This window comes from Quercus robur, chromosome 9, assembly GCF_932294415.1.
Source record: "Quercus robur chromosome 9, dhQueRobu3.1, whole genome shotgun sequence".
In the NCBI taxonomy this organism is placed as follows: domain Eukaryota; kingdom Viridiplantae; phylum Streptophyta; class Magnoliopsida; order Fagales; family Fagaceae; genus Quercus; species Quercus robur.
Window position 1 is genome coordinate 16,647,172 of NC_065542.1, and position 15,579 is coordinate 16,662,750.

A 15,579-nucleotide genomic window follows, 5' to 3' on the forward strand; every position below is an offset into this window, starting at 1 on the left:
TTTTTAACACATTCACTATACTCCATCTACGTGAAGCGATCATGCATAATGGATTTTTTTACCACAAAAAAAAAAAATAATAATAATAATGAGATTCAGAAATTGAAAGCACTTTTAAGTAGTAATCAATTATTCAATTCAACGACAAATCAAACGTGGTCTAATCCAAGCCATGGGACTTTGGACTGGATCATGTTCAAAAATTGTACTTCCCTTACGGACTACCAAGAAGGTCTGCCGACTCTGCCCTACTATATAAGGACAGAAGTAATAGCAAGGGCTCTCCTTACAGATTCTCTTATTGTTTCAGCAGCACGAATTGCTGAACCATCATTCCAGCGTAAACTTAATCAGTGATACTAGGTAAACATAAAACTAACAAACTAATGAGCTGGCTACTACACAAAATTTTTACAGTAAAATATAGTTGCATGGTTTGTTTGATTCTTACATCTAAGAGCTATTTATTTTCTAAGAGGAGAAAAAACGAAGAGGAAATTTGGATTCCAATACAGAAAAGTATCCCACTTAATATATGGAAACAATTTGAATGTTACAAAACAAAGTGCAAGACAAGGAGACCTATCATGGTAAGCAATTTCAAAGAAATGCATACCCGGTAGGAAAAAGTGAACATGTTTCGATGTAATTACAGGAGTGAGCATGTCATGTATTGATGCAATTGACCATCTGAAACGCTCAAGCATTAGATTTATATTCACTATTTTATCTTCTTGAGGAGAATCAATGTCCTGAACTCCGCATCATCCCTGATAAAACTCCACCACAAATATGATAGAGGGATGGTGGTTGCATGCCAAAGAGCATGAGCATCAACAAATCCTTGGTAGGGTGGGAAGTCATATATCTCCAACAGCATAGCAAGGCCTCCCCCTACAACCACAAACCATAACTTCCAGCGGGACGGATGGCGAGTGATACCAGCCCAGATTGCCCATACAAGGAGCTTAACCACACCCATGGCCACACACACTTTCATATTCAAACCTGCAAAATGATGTTGTGTAAGATCACTAAATAAATAGCGCATTTGACTATGTCATATGACGTAGGTATTCAAACTAAAACAAATTAATTTCCAGCATAACTCCTCTCCTGTTTTAGGTAAGTAATTAGGCATGTTGCATTGATCTCTTAAGATATTTTTATTTCTACACTTTGTTGATAGGTGAATACTAGTTCTTCAAAAGAGGCAGATACATTAAATTTTTGTAGAATTTCGATAGAAATTAGTTCATTGCGGAACTCAAAGCAGTCAGTTACATATAATTACTCATCTCAAAAACCTATTCCTAACTCTATTTCAACTATTACTGATAGACAGTTGGAATTTGCTTCTATATCATTTAACACTAGTGGCATGTGCCACCGGCCACATGAATTTGAATATGTGAGAACTGTCGGTTTTCAATTCCTGATAATCAAATAAGACAATTTCTGGGAAGTTTGACTCATTCAATTCCTTGGTGAGCTACCAAGCAATATGTTTGTATTGGTCAAATGTTATTAGTGTCTATTACAGAGTTAGTGTCTATTACACAGTCAATTGTCCAAAGATTGAATTTTCTGTGAATTTTGCATGGATATAGTCATATAAGTAAAGAATGAGATAATTTTTGTGAGTAGAAGGATTAAATAACATGAGCAAAAGATATTTTGACAATTCACAGTTATAATGTCCTAGCATAAGAGTATTACAGATCCAATTCACAGGGAACTCCAAGATATAGAAACATATTTTAAACATTTCAAAAATAAAAAGTCATACTAAGAAATCTGTTTTGACTATTCAATTTCCAGAATCATTTATCTTGAGATTACGAATATAATTACGTAGGTAGCCTCATGAAGAAAATTATTGATTGTGTTCTGTAGGGTGTCTCTATTGAAGAAAGTTAAACAACACATTTCCTCACATAGGTAGCTTGCAATATCAGAATTAGTTTAAGCTAGGCTGTTGATATGGATGATGAGAGACATGACAATACAAATCCACTCGTGAGTAGTTAGGGGTATCTCAGTAATTCAGGAAAAGTTGAGACAGCCAAACAAAGTAGTGTGAATTGTGTAATAAAAGAGCAACAACAGCACCAGAAAGGACAAAAACAATGCCTACAATAGAAGAAATTATTTTGCAGGAAAAATAGACCGAGATAGAGGAGCAGTAACAAAAGTAAGCAGCACCAATACCAAATGGTTGAAATAAGGCTTTGTTAGATCAAACTGTGCGTTAAAATATCCAGTATAGCAATTTCCAAAGATGCAATCTCCACTGAATAGAAACTCTAAAACTGTGGGTAGAGTAACCAAGCCATATGCAATGAATATTTAAAAAACATATTTTACATAACTGTACCAATAGTTTTCCATATTAATAATGTCACCGGAACATCATTCAATAGAGGGAGACTATTTGGAAAATACTTTACCGTAATCAAGTTTATAGAAGTTCAGATACAAGATATGTGTTGTCACAAATGCAATCAGTGGAGCAGCAACCATGACTCTTGCAGCCTCATCTCTCACATTAAAAGCTCGGAGTATTGATAGAATGAGGCTGAACCCAAGTAGGGCCACAGCAGATGAATAATCCAGCTTCTCTGTCAACTCCACATCTCTATAAATAATAAAATTAACAAACAGTTAACAGCGTAGTGCAATAAAAATAATTTCTTTCTTACCATAAATAGCTTTGTAAGCTTAAAACAAAAGGAGTGACAAAGAAAAGGACCATATATGCTTTTCCCTCTAACATGAAAGGTTCCAGGCCTTTCATGTATGAAAACAAATTGGGGACAAGACCATCTCCATTTTAGAACTCTTGTACCGTGAAACATAACCAACTTCATTTCATAGAGCATCAAGAAAGCTGTACAGTGAATAATAAACTGAGTTCAACTATAATCTTTTTTTTTATAGGTAAAATATGGTAAGTAACTGAGTTCAACTATAATCTAACCATTGTGCAAAGCAACTAGATTTATCCTTATTTCCTGAATGATTTTAGGCACAAACATACATCATCATGTAAAAATAGAAGTTTTTTTTTTTTTTTTTTGGATAGGCAAATTAGAATGTAAATCTAGCAGTGACATTAAGAAGAAACCTAGAGCCCACTTCAAGAGCTTTTCTCTGAAAATTATAACGCAAGTCACATGCTTCAGATGATAACAACAACAACAATAACAAAGCCTTAGTCCCAAAATTTTGCAATCAGCTATGATTCCTTGATAGAGTTACCGTAGTTGGCTACATGTATCTTCTCCACTATTCTATCATTTTCAAAATCAAGCTCATGTTATTTGTTATTTCCCAACATTCAAAAACAAAGAGCATTTTTTTTTTTGGGATAAATATTCAGTACCCTAGAGCATAGTTGGTCTTATATGAGTTTTATAAAAAAACTTAATTTTAACTTAATAGGGATCTATGATCACACTTCAAATAATAAATGGACTTCTTTTTAATAAGTACATGTAAGGATATTTGGTAGGGGCTGCTTACCGACTGTGAAAAACAGCACTCCAGAACCAGGAATTCATTGATAAAATCCCATAGATATGCCACAAGCCAGTATACTCATAATATGTCCTCTTATCAGACCTCAAAGGCAACTTGTAGTATAAGAGGATGAAAAAGGATAGCCAACCATGAAATTGCATAGAAAGATTGAGGGCAGACAGGGCAACAGCAACAGGTTCCTGAAAAATAGAATGGCTTTAATTTTACAGAAAACATAAGTAACTAGAGTCAAGGTAACCATTTCACAACTAAACTGTGCTCCTCAAACACAATTGTAAAAACCTGGATCCCATAAACACGCCGAAATGGCCATTTCCCGTGATATTTGATAGGCTTATGACCGAGTTGTTCTCTCTCTTCCTCCCTAGCTAGCATGCAGTTGTATCTACAGTCGCTGCGGCAGTCCCATTGTTTCCACCTCAGATAAAGTGGTTCTTGCAGATACCATGGACCATCAATAGATTTTCCATCAGATGAGAATTTACAATGTTGGAAGCAATTTTTCCCCACACATCCAGTTTTCTCACACTGTTCCACGCAAGCCCTAGAAAACCAGCGACAATAACAACGATTGTAATACTAAAAAATTATAACCATAATAAATCTAAGATGCTGAAAAAAAAGGTACACATAAGCAAATTACCCGAACCCCATTAGCAAATTAAACCGTGTAGATGCTAATTCTTCCAACTTGTAGAGTACATCGGTACTTCTTAGGTCCCAAGAAATGGTCAGGGGAAATTTTTATTACATGTTTTGCTTCTATTTGTCTCATTACCTTCCCAACTCTCTCTCTCTCTCTCTCTCTCTCTCTCTCTCTCTCTCTCTCTCTCGTTATAACTCCATTAGAATCACTTAATTTAAAAAACTGCTAAAGCCTCTATTTACAATTAAACTTCAAAAGACTAAACAAACTAACAATGAGAAGACAACAATCCATAAAATGCCAACACTTAATAAGCACCAGCAAGGGCGGAACTACATACAAGCGTTTTAGTTCCACATTGGCCCCCCCTTCATTCTTGAAATTTTAGTTCCACCCCAAAGCACCAAATGACTAATTGAAGGGGAAAAATTACTCAATCTAACAAGCAGCGACACGTGCACACTAAGCATTAGAAAAAACACCAAATTGCATGTTGAATTATCACAACACAGACGACAAAAATTATCATTCTAATAACACTCGGAGACTATAGGATACAAGGATCCCCTATATCTCGTTCGTCTTTCGATACCTTAAGTCAAGTTTATTATGTGCCACTAATGAAAAAAAACCGCCATCTAAAATCGTTACATAGTAGGAAGTATCATATCTTAAATCATCAAAAATAGATCAATTTCGCATCGCCTTATAACATATCAAACAAAATTTAGCTAAACCATAGGTTAATGCAGCTATAGTCATATTCATATTCATACTCATACTCGTACTGAAGCTTCTTCTAGATACCACACCAGCAGTTATCAACTATCTCAAAAACCAAACCAAATGTACCTTTTGGTTTACTGTGACGGTAAAAGAAATCAATTATAACTTTTTTACCACAGCTACTACACAAACTATAAAATCACCAAACCTAGCTTCCTTATCAAACAGTGAAAGTAACTTAAAATTCAAATATTAAAAGTTACTGAAACCATGGAAAATTGGACAGTGAAAACGAAGAAACTTGCCTGTAAATCGGATCAGAGTCACCGGTGCTAGCGTGGAGAAGAGGAAGGAGACAGAGGAGGAGGAGGAGTGAGGAGGAGGGGAACAGAGTCCAATGAAGCCGAGCCATCCGATTCGTCGAAAAATGGGAAAAAGTCAACAGAGAAAAAGGTTTTTTTTTTTTTCTTCTTCGGTGGAGATTTTTCTAGAGAATCAACGGAGTGTGATGAGGGTTGCAATGAGAGTGTGAGTTGTTGAGCTCCATGGAATCAGAGACAGAGGGTTTCGGATTTGGAAGCGAGTTGGAGGGAGTGAATGAATGAGTGAGTGAGTTGGGGTTGGAGGGAGCGAGTTGAGAAGTTAATAGTATGGGGTGTTTGTTTTGGTAGAGAGTGAATGGTAGTAGTGGTGGTGTGGGTTGGTTGTTGATTTTGTATCATAAATTCAATTCAATTAGAGAGAGAGAGCAGAATCTCGTGAGGTGCTGATCTTAGAGGCGATTCACGAGGTGACGCGTGGACATCTGATGCTGTTCGTCATTTTACTTTTTGGGCCTAAAAATATATTGTAAAACGTTATCTTTATATATATATATATATATATATATATATGGTTTCTCAAAAAATATATATATAGATAATGTGTGTTACTTAGGTGTAACTTATCTGGTGTTGTTGACTAATGCCATTAGGTTAGTTGTTAATAAACCCTTTTAAGAAATTTTTTATATCATTTTTATTGAAAATATAAAAAGCTGTTAAATTAATATAATCGAGACATTCATTAACTTTTTCTTAATTTATTTAGTATATAAATAATCTTGTTTGGATGAACTTTAACTAAGTAAATAATATAATTTTGAGAAACAAAAGTAAATAACATCATTTCTATTTTGTTATTTTAAGTTCTACACTTTCATTGCCATCGCAATCAATAACTCACGTTCCAATACATTAAATTATACACGAAAATCAAATGACAAAATGCATAAAAAAAATTACATTGTTTTTTTTCCGTTTAAAATACCACACCTTTGACAAAACTATGAACTCTCTCTCTCTCTCTCTCTCTCTCTCTCTCAAAAACACTATCATTGTCTACTTTTCTATAGAAAAGGGAAAAAAAATGTTTATCTTCAAACCAATTTGGAGGAAAACTCCTCCATCCCATTGAATGACAATTGATATACTTATTTATGTGTACTTTTACTAAGATGACATATTTAATGAGTTATGTGTGTTGTGACTTGTTTAAATAATACATGTATATGGTATTATCAATTGTTATGTAACGTATAACTTCTCCCACCCTCCCTTAAAAGTTACTATGATTTTTGAGTGGAGTTGTGATGTGTTTTTTTATTAGAGCACCTTTCTCTCTGCCTTGTGTGTGTATGTCTGTGTGTTTGTTTCTTAAAAAAAAAAAAAAAAAAAAGAGTTATGTAATGAATTGGAGAAGATTCCTCCAAATTGTGTCTTTTGAGAAAACAATGCAATTTTTGTGTGCATTGATGCCACCATTTTTTATAGTCAAAAAAGTGAGATGGAGGGTTTTAGTTGGCATACTAATGAAAGTGTAGGTTTATTTTTGGCAAAGTTAAAAGTATATGGTTTGAATGATCTCAAATAAAAAATATAGGATTTAATTTGTTACATATATAAAGTTATGACAAAATGTGGTTACAAATTTGGTTGTAACCTAAAACTATAATTTCATTTAAAAAATTAACACAGCTACATATTTGAAAATCTAACCGTTGAATTGTATGTTCTTTACGCTCTTAACACACATGCCAAATTTTGTGCCAATCGAATGTTATTTACTATATGATCCATAAAATTATTTTTTTATACATAATTTTAAACAATAAAAACTTGTAATTTAAACAATTGATTGATAACACAATTATTGATTTTTGATCTTCTATAAATTTTGCAAGTATGGAAGGTATAAAAAGAAAATGTAATCTAATGATAAATTTGTCAAAATTCACATCTAACAAAAAGATATTGAGTGAAGTTATAGTTTTAGGCTATAACCAAGTTTGTAGTCAAATTTTGTCCATAAAGTTATAAAGACAAAATTTAGCTATAAAATTGGTTATAGCCTAAGGCTACAACCTTATTAAGTATCTTTTTATTGGAGATAAATTTTGATAAATCTACCATTGAATTACATTTTCTTCTTATAATCTCTATGCTTGCAAAATTTCTAGAAAATTAAATATCAATAGATATATAATCAATAAATTGTTTAAAGTTTTTGTAATTTAAAATTATGCATAAAATATAAACTTATAAATCATATAGTAAATAATATCCGATTGACACAAAATTTGACATGTATATTAAGAGAGTAAAGAACATGCAATTCAACATTTAGATTTTTAAATATATAGTAATTTTTATTTTATTGAGTAAAGTTATAGTTTAAAGTTACAACTAAATTCGTAACTAAATTTTGTTCAAGTTATAAACTACAGTTTTTTTCCCTCACTTAAGAAATGTTACCAAACAAAACATGATAACATTGGTTTTCTTAGGAAAAAAAATTACCTTCACACCGATTGAAGGAAATTTCCTTCAACCCCCTATATGGTGGTTAAAAATACCATTTGTCTTCTTTTTACCTTTAGTTATAAGAAATTTTTAATAAGTTATATAACTCGCTTAAATAATACATGTGAACAATACTATAAACCGTCATATAATGAGTTGAGCTCCAAGCTATTTTTGAGGAAACCTTGCCCTGTTTTTAATCTTCTACATATTTTTTTTGGGAGAAGATTCTACATATCTATTTAATCTTAAAAAACACGATTTTTTTTTAATTAGTTCATTTCCTTTTATAATGAATTATGGATGCTTTATTTTAGCTCCAGTTATGAAAGGTCAACATCGTTAATATACCGAATGAATGGAATCCGATATACAAATATTTGTAGGTAAAACTGAATTAATTGATTATATTATTGGGTAAAATCAAAGACACAAAGACATAAAGAGAGAGAGAGATACAGGTTTTGTATAGTATGTTTTTATAATTTTTTAAAAAAAATTTAAGAGTGAATATTAGTATATTCCCAAATAAAGTTGATAAGTACGGGTAGCTCATAAATAATGTCCTTAGATTTTATCCTTCCAACCCTTTTATGCAAGTGACAACAAAATGAGATGGAGTCTAATCGAGGGGGTCCCCTTTATGTTTTGTCCTCTCTCACTCTTTGAGATAGACAAAAACTGCATGGGGGTGGGAGTGGACAGGTAGGTGGTCTGGCCTGTTGGGGTTGTTTTATTATAAGCGCATTTACACCAAAAGCCTCAATACAATTTAGTTTTTACTTGACTCTCAAAAAAAAAATTTAGTTTTTACTTTTTACCAACTTAAAAAGTCATTTGATGTATTTTAACAATTTACTTTTTAATATACCTAATATCAAATGCTTTATTTTAACATACATCACATTATAATTATATAAACAATACAATCAAATAATATATCCTACAAAAAAAAAGCCACATCTAGTGGTACGAATAGCAACCTGCAACCAGCCATTGCCAACCACCACCACCGAAGGAAAAGAAAAAAACCAACAAAAATTCAACCATTGTGAACCCTCTGTGAACCATTCCAAAATCAACTTAACCATAAACCCATGAGAGTGAGAGAAGAGAGAAGATTTGAGATTGAAGGGACCCACCACCGTACCCATGAACCTAGAACACCAACCTAGAACGCCAACACCGCACACCGATGGGAACACCATCGAGCATGGCCAAACCCACGAATCTGACTACCACAAAGTTCAAACCCATATCATAACTAATAAAAACCCATACACCATACCAAGACTTAGTAAGTCACAAAACACAAAACCACAAATCCGATCTCACTTCACAAATCACAAAATCGGCAACCCAAACCCACGAATTTGATCCCACCTCAACACCAATGTCCACAATCCGATTTCACATGGGCTAGAGCCAGAGCCGAGAGGAGAGAGTAGAGGAGAAGTGAGAGAGGAGAAAGAAAAGAAAAGAGAGAAAAGAAAAAATATGTGTGTGGGAGTGAGAAGTGAGCTTGTGGGGAATAAAAAAATATTTTTTGTTTATACCATTCAACTACAATGAGCTGTTATCTCTAGCAACTCACTATAGCTATCACTCAAATTTTTTTAGCTTTAACATCTTTGCTATATAGTGTGTTTTAGTGTTTTGGTTACTAAAATGACTAAATAGTCATTTTAGCAACCTTATTGTGAATGGTCTAATGAGGTAGCTTCAACATTAACAAACAAAAAAAAAAAAAAAAAAAAAAAAAAACCTAAAGATATGTAATTTGTGAGAGTGCTAAGAGAAAGAGAAAGCAACTTTTTGTTAGATGATAATCTAATATATATATAGATAATTGAGCTTTTTTTTTTTTTTTTGGTTGATAAACTACATATTCATTCAAAGAAAACTAAGGAGGAAAACATGCAGTGGTATCTCCTTACAAGCTGCCTCAATGGCTGGGGGGAGATTACCATTAGAAAAACAAAACGGGTGCATGAAGTTCAATGCATATCTCGCAGCTTCATGGGTTGCAGTCCCTTCAAACCCAGTAGAACAGACATGATGAAAAACCAGAAGAAAGGCTACGAATGTTGTTGATGATTGTGTTTAGATTCCAATTAGGGACAAGTTCAGGATGGTGGAGAGCGACAAAGCAGATTTTTGCATCTCCCTCAAAAATTATAGAGCACCAATGATTTTGGATGGTGATTTGGACTACCCATAGGAAAGCCAAAGCTTTTGCTTACAAGGGGTGGCAGAGGTGGTGACCTTTACCCTCACACAAAGAGCACCTCACCTAGGTGATTCCGAGCTACAACGACCTTAGTAGACTTAGAGGAGCTTAAAGCTGCATCCACATTAATTTTGATGTGATCTGGAGGCAAAGGAGTCTAGAATGTAGCTCCAGACCTCGGAGTGCGGTGGATGATTGGGGAGAATACCTTGGAAATTTCTTGATACCTTGCTTGCACGTTTAGTTTGGCCTTTGTCAGATTGGCTTGATCTTATTGAAAGAGCTTGAAGTTTCTTGATTTCCAAATCTCATAGAGGCATTTGGAGGGTTAATGATCAGTTTCGGGAAGTCCTTGCCAGATGCAAGCGATGCAGAATCAATCCTAAGATCCCATCCTACAGTTGCCCATAGAGCTCTTGCAAAATGACAGTAAAAGAAAAGGTGTATGCTACTCTCAATATCTTCATCACAAAGAATGTAGGACGGGTCTATATGCTGGATTTTTCTATAGAGGTTTTCCCTTGTAGGGATGGCATTGGCTCCAATCCTCCATAATGGCATTTTCAGCCATTCTGGAAGCCTTGCTTTGCACATATTTTTCCAATGAGAAATATCTTGATTGTCGTCACTGGATTGGGGAAAGCCACTTGATGTACAGACCTTACAAAGAAGGATCCTTTGGAGTCGGGCAGCTAGATGAGTCTATCTTGCCTGGGGGTGTTTGGGATTGGGATGGTAAGGATGGCTTGCGCAGCTTCTGATGAGAAGATTTCTATCACCATATCTTCATCCCATGCTTTTGATGTGTGGTCTAAGAGATGATGCACCTTGATTGGGAGTTGAAGATAGTCATCAATCCTAGGTTTCGGCCTAAAACCTTTAATCCAAGGCACCCAAGGATCATCCCATACATTGATAGATTTGCCATCTCCCAAAAGGAAACACGCTCCTTTTTCAATTGCTCTCCAAGTGGGCGAGGCAGATTTCCTAGGTTCTGCTCTAAGCCAATCCTCTTTGACATTATACTTCGATCGCAAAACTTCCATAAAAAGGCTTTGTTTGCCAGAAGCTACCATCCAGACTATCTTGGCTAGAATTGCAACATTTACTTTTTGGATTTTTTGAAGCCAAGGCCTCCTACACATTTAGGCTGACAAAGTTTATCCCATTTTTTCCAGGTAATGAAACTTCCTTTTTTCTCTTTGGGTTTCTACCAAAACCTTCTAGAGATTGAATCCAATTTGTCACAAATTTTGGTAGGGATGTTGAAAGACAATAGAGTGTAGGTGGGTATGGCTTGAGATACAAAATTTATGAGTGTACATCTACCTGCCCAAGAGAGGCATCTGCTTCTCCCCTGATAGCTTAGCTTCCACTTTGTCTTGATGAAATTTAAAGTCTTTTGAAGGCAATCTGGACATGAACATTGGTGCTCCAAGATACACTGCATCTTTATTAAGCCTTTTCATATGGAGATGTTGCTTTATGGCTTATCTGCTATTAGGGTCTGTGTGCTTTGAAAAGAAAATCCCAGATTTGTCCCTGTTTATGCTCTGCCCTGACCATGTATAGTATTTTTCTAGGCAATCAACTAGCCTTTTTGCATCGTTCCTTGTTACTTTCGATAAAAGGACAATGTCATCCGCATACATAACATGCGTAATTGCAGGCCCTCTTGCACTTGGTTTAGCGCCACTAACGTTACCAGCTCTAAGTTCATTATCCAACATTCTTGATAAGACTTTTTGGGCCAGAATAAAAAGATATGGCGATAGTGGGTCGCCTTGCCTTAGTCCTCTGGTTCGCTTAAACTGGTCTGACTTGCCTCCATTAACCAAGACTTCGAAGGATACCGATGAAATACAGATTCAAATCCAATTGGTGAAGACAAAATTGAACCTAAGGTTGGTGAACACAGCCTGGATGAATTTCCAGTTGCACCTATCATAAACTTTCTAGAGGCCGAGCTTGAAGGCCATAAAACCATATTTGACTTTCCTTACTTTAAAACTGTGGAGGAGCTCATGGACAACTACCTGATTTTTTGCAATCCATCTACCTGGTATAAAAGCCGACTGACAAGGGGAGATGATCTTATGAAGTAAAGGTCTTAACTTTGTAACAAGCAACTTGGATATGATCTTGTATATGACATTGCAGAGGCTTATAGGATGGAAGCTATTTATTGATGTTGGGTTGGTAGTTTTTGGGGTAAGAACAATCAGTGAGTTAATTGCTTCTCCAGGCAAGCTTCTATGTGTGAAGAAAGATATGACAGCATTTGTTACTGCATCCCCCACAGTGGGCCAGAATTCTTTATAGGACAAGGTAGGGCAACCATCGAGGCCAGGGGCTTTTAGGTCTTGCATTTGAAACAAAGTTTCTTTGATCTCATCTCGAGCTGGTATTTTCTTCAGAACAACATTCTCCTCCTCAGTAATACAACTTGTCATAAGGTTGTCAAGGTTTTCAGGAAAGGACACATTTTCCTCAATGAACAAATTCTTAAAAGATGAGAAAAAAAGATGCTTAATATGGTTTGAGCTAGTAACACATCTGCCTTCCTTTGTTTTGATTGCATCGATATTGTTCCTCTTCTCCTTATAATGGTGGAGAGGTGGAAAAATTTTGTGTTTCTATCTCCTTCTTTCAGCCATAGCTCATGGGACTTTTGCTTCTATAGGATTTCACTTCTAAGGAACCATTCTGACAGCTCTAATTGGAGTTCTTGCTTAATTCTGCCATTATCCTCAAATTGGAGCCTCTTTTGAACTTCAGTAATCCTATCCATAAGAAGGTTAATCATGACTTGGCAGTGCCCAACACCTCTTTATTCCACTTTCAAAGTGTTTCCTTTGTTTTAGCTTGCTTTTTGTAAAGCTTTATGAAAGCTAGACCACAAGCTTCCTCGTTCCAAGCCTTTTCCACAACAAAGTTGCACTCATTGTCTCTTATCCAAGCGGCTTCAAACCAGAATGGTCTATGGGTAAAGCTATCCTTTAGGTTGGTATCTAATAGAATTGGGTGTGATTGGACTCGAGAGTGCCCAAATGAGTTACTGCAGCCTTTGGGAATGCTAGGTGCCACGATATACTAGCAATTGCTTTGTCCAATCTTCTCCTGATGGTGAAGCTTCCCCATCTTCCTCTAGCCCACGTGAAAATGTTACCAAAGAAACCCAGATCAATAGCTTCGAACTCAAAGATCAACTCTTTCAAAAAATTTGTGGTCGAGGAGTCCTCACGTCTGTTCCCTCCGAGAATTTTGTTATCATTAATGGTGAAGTTAAAGTCACCAATGTAGACCTAAGGGCTTTAACAGGAGTTTAGAAGGGCTATTAGATTCTCCTAGGCTTTTTGTTTCTTGGCTGGGTAGGAAAGGCCGTAGAACCCCATCATAAGCCATTTGTAGAGAGCATCAAACACTTTGATTGCAATGAGATTTTTGTCATACTCCACTTGGTTGGTTGAGAGCCCAGATTTCCTTATGACACAAATACCACCTGCAACACCTTTGACCTCAACAACGCACATATCAAAAAAATGTATTGATCTTAGCACTTCCTTCATCCTATTTATAGAAGCTTTAGTTTCACTAAGAAAAACAATATCTAGGCTATTCCCTTTTATATGAGCCTTAAGGGCTCTAATTATCGCGGCATTGCATATACCGCGATAGTTTTAGCCTAGGATTTTCATGGGGAGGTTGGGGGCTTGATAAGGCCCGCCTCCTCGACCATAACAGTAGAAACAAAGCATGAGGTAAAAACAGAGCATGATTTGATTTTGAAGGGAGCAGCAGAAAAAGGCAAAATTAGACTTGACGAGCTCACCTTGAGGAGCTAGGATGCATTGATCTGATGGGTTAGGCTCATCTAGCAGCCTTTCTTCTAGAGTAAAATGGTCCATTCTTAATTTGGGGGTGAAGATGACTGTCTTGGGATTGAGACATACCGCTTTAAGGTCGTGGTCGTCAAACCTGACTCTTTTGGCAAAAACTTCGAGCCCTAGCCGTGTCACCTTTCTTTTGTGTGTGGGATTTGGGTTAGAGCTTTCTTCTTGAGGTTGTTGTGGCGGAGGGGATTAGGGTAGTTGAGGGACATTTAGGTTCTCGGATTGCTTTTGCGGTGAAATTGATTGGGATGATACTATTTGGGGAGAAAGGGCGTTGTCTTGGGACAGGGAAGTATTCTTTTTAGGTTGTATTTCAGCTTGGGGTGATGGGCTTTGGTTTGGGCTAAAAATGGTTGGGTCGAATCCTAGGGGGAATAGTGGGCTTGGGTTGTCTATCTGGGTGGGGTGGGTTGGTGATATTTGGGTATTGTGATGGGATTGGTGTGGACCTTGCTAGGGTTAGTGATTGGCTCAAAGGGGATAAAGGAAGGCTTGTATACGTGTGTGGGTGGACACACTAGCTGTTGAGTGCTGGTCCCCTCAGATGTACCTTCCTACAGGTTAGTGGTCTAGTACAGCTCTGCCTCGCTAGTGCTACACACCTGAGGTACACTGCTTTGGTTGGGAATGTGTGCTTTGTCCTAGCTTGCTGATGTGGCATGATGTGCTGGCAAGGCTGCTTGAGGTTCTGTTGCATCAAGGCTAGCTCTGTTGGGTGACACAGGTCGAGCGAGGCGGTTGGGTTTGTGGAATAACTCCAACGGTATGGTACAATTCTTTGCTTTCAACCATGGCCCTTAGTTAATGAACTCATGTCCGAAAGGGTTTTGGATGAAGAACACTTTTCCTTGGCATGTATGAGCCTTATGACCAATAATCCCACAACGGTAGCAGACGTCGGCCAACTTTTCATATCTCAAGCTAATCTAGAGATGGGGTAGGTTTTGTCAGGGCAGAAAAATACCTAGTATTAGAGGTCAATTGAGTTTGATTTCGACTTAGATGCGTATAAACCTCTTCTAGGATCCACCGCCCTCTCCGGCAAGGTTAACCTTAATAACGTTCCTGGCTTTTTCTCCAAGTAGTCGGAGATCTCCATAGCTTTGGAAGGCCATGCACTTGTACCCAAAATGTTGATGATGTGAAGGGTATCTCTTGCCATTTGAGAGAAGGATTCCATGGCTTTAAGACCAAGTGTCCTCCTCGGATGGACCAGGGCCTCCTGTGATAAGCATTGTTCATATCTGCTTCATGATGGGAATGGAACATGAAGGTATTGTTCTTTAGTCGACTCACTTGGATTGGGAAAATTGGTCTCCATACATTATTCACCACATCGGAGACTGTGGATGTGCCTACGACTTTATAGGTAATGCGCTTTCCTAGTAGCACCCAGGATGTGTGTGTGTGTGTGTGTGTGTTTTTTTTTTTTTTTTGTGTCATATTGGTTTGGAAGGAGCTCAAGGCATGCATCTATCCATGTATTCTCTGTGTGAGTAAAGAGGTCCGAGTCCTTCATTGTATCACAACTAGACAAGAGCTCAGGCTTGGGGAAAACAGGATAAGATTTTCTTTAAAAGGTAGGATAGGGACAGTCAGAGGGGAGGGGTGCTACAGAAAAGAGCACGGAGAAAAAAAATTTACCTCTATATCTAATTGAGCTATATATTATATATATATATATTCGTTGAAAAAGCGAGC

The 15,579-nt window shown here is 36.6% G+C and overlaps 1 protein-coding gene across 1 annotated transcript; it reads right to left on the reverse strand.

The window, feature by feature from the left end:
• Positions 1–489: 489 nt before the first annotated feature.
• Positions 490–5,633, reverse strand: LOC126698332 (uncharacterized). Its single transcript, XM_050395481.1, has 5 exons — positions 5,221–5,633; positions 3,826–4,087; positions 3,526–3,722; positions 2,451–2,638; positions 490–1,008 (listed from the first exon to the last, which is right to left on the reverse strand). The coding sequence occupies exons 1-5, from the start codon at positions 5,325–5,327 to the stop codon at positions 722–724; spliced, it is 1,041 nt and encodes a 346-aa protein (XP_050251438.1). The 5' UTR covers positions 5,328–5,633; the 3' UTR covers positions 490–721.
• Positions 5,634–15,579: the final 9,946 nt, after the last annotated feature.

What these genes read in the sequence shown, in the direction of transcription:
- LOC126698332 (XM_050395481.1), bottom strand. Translation starts at nt 5,327, where the DNA reads ATGGCTCGGCTTCATTGGACTCTGTTCCCCTCCTCCTCACTCCTCCTC. An exon ending in GGCGTGTTTATGGGATCCAG is followed by an intron (nt 3,723 to 3,825) that starts GTTTTTACAATT and finishes TCTATTTTTCAG; the next exon opens with GAACCTGTTGCTGTTGCCCT. An exon ending in CTTCTATAAACTTGATTACG is followed by an intron (nt 1,009 to 2,450) that starts GTAAAGTATTTT and finishes ATCATTTTGCAG; the next exon opens with GTTTGAATATGAAAGTGTGT.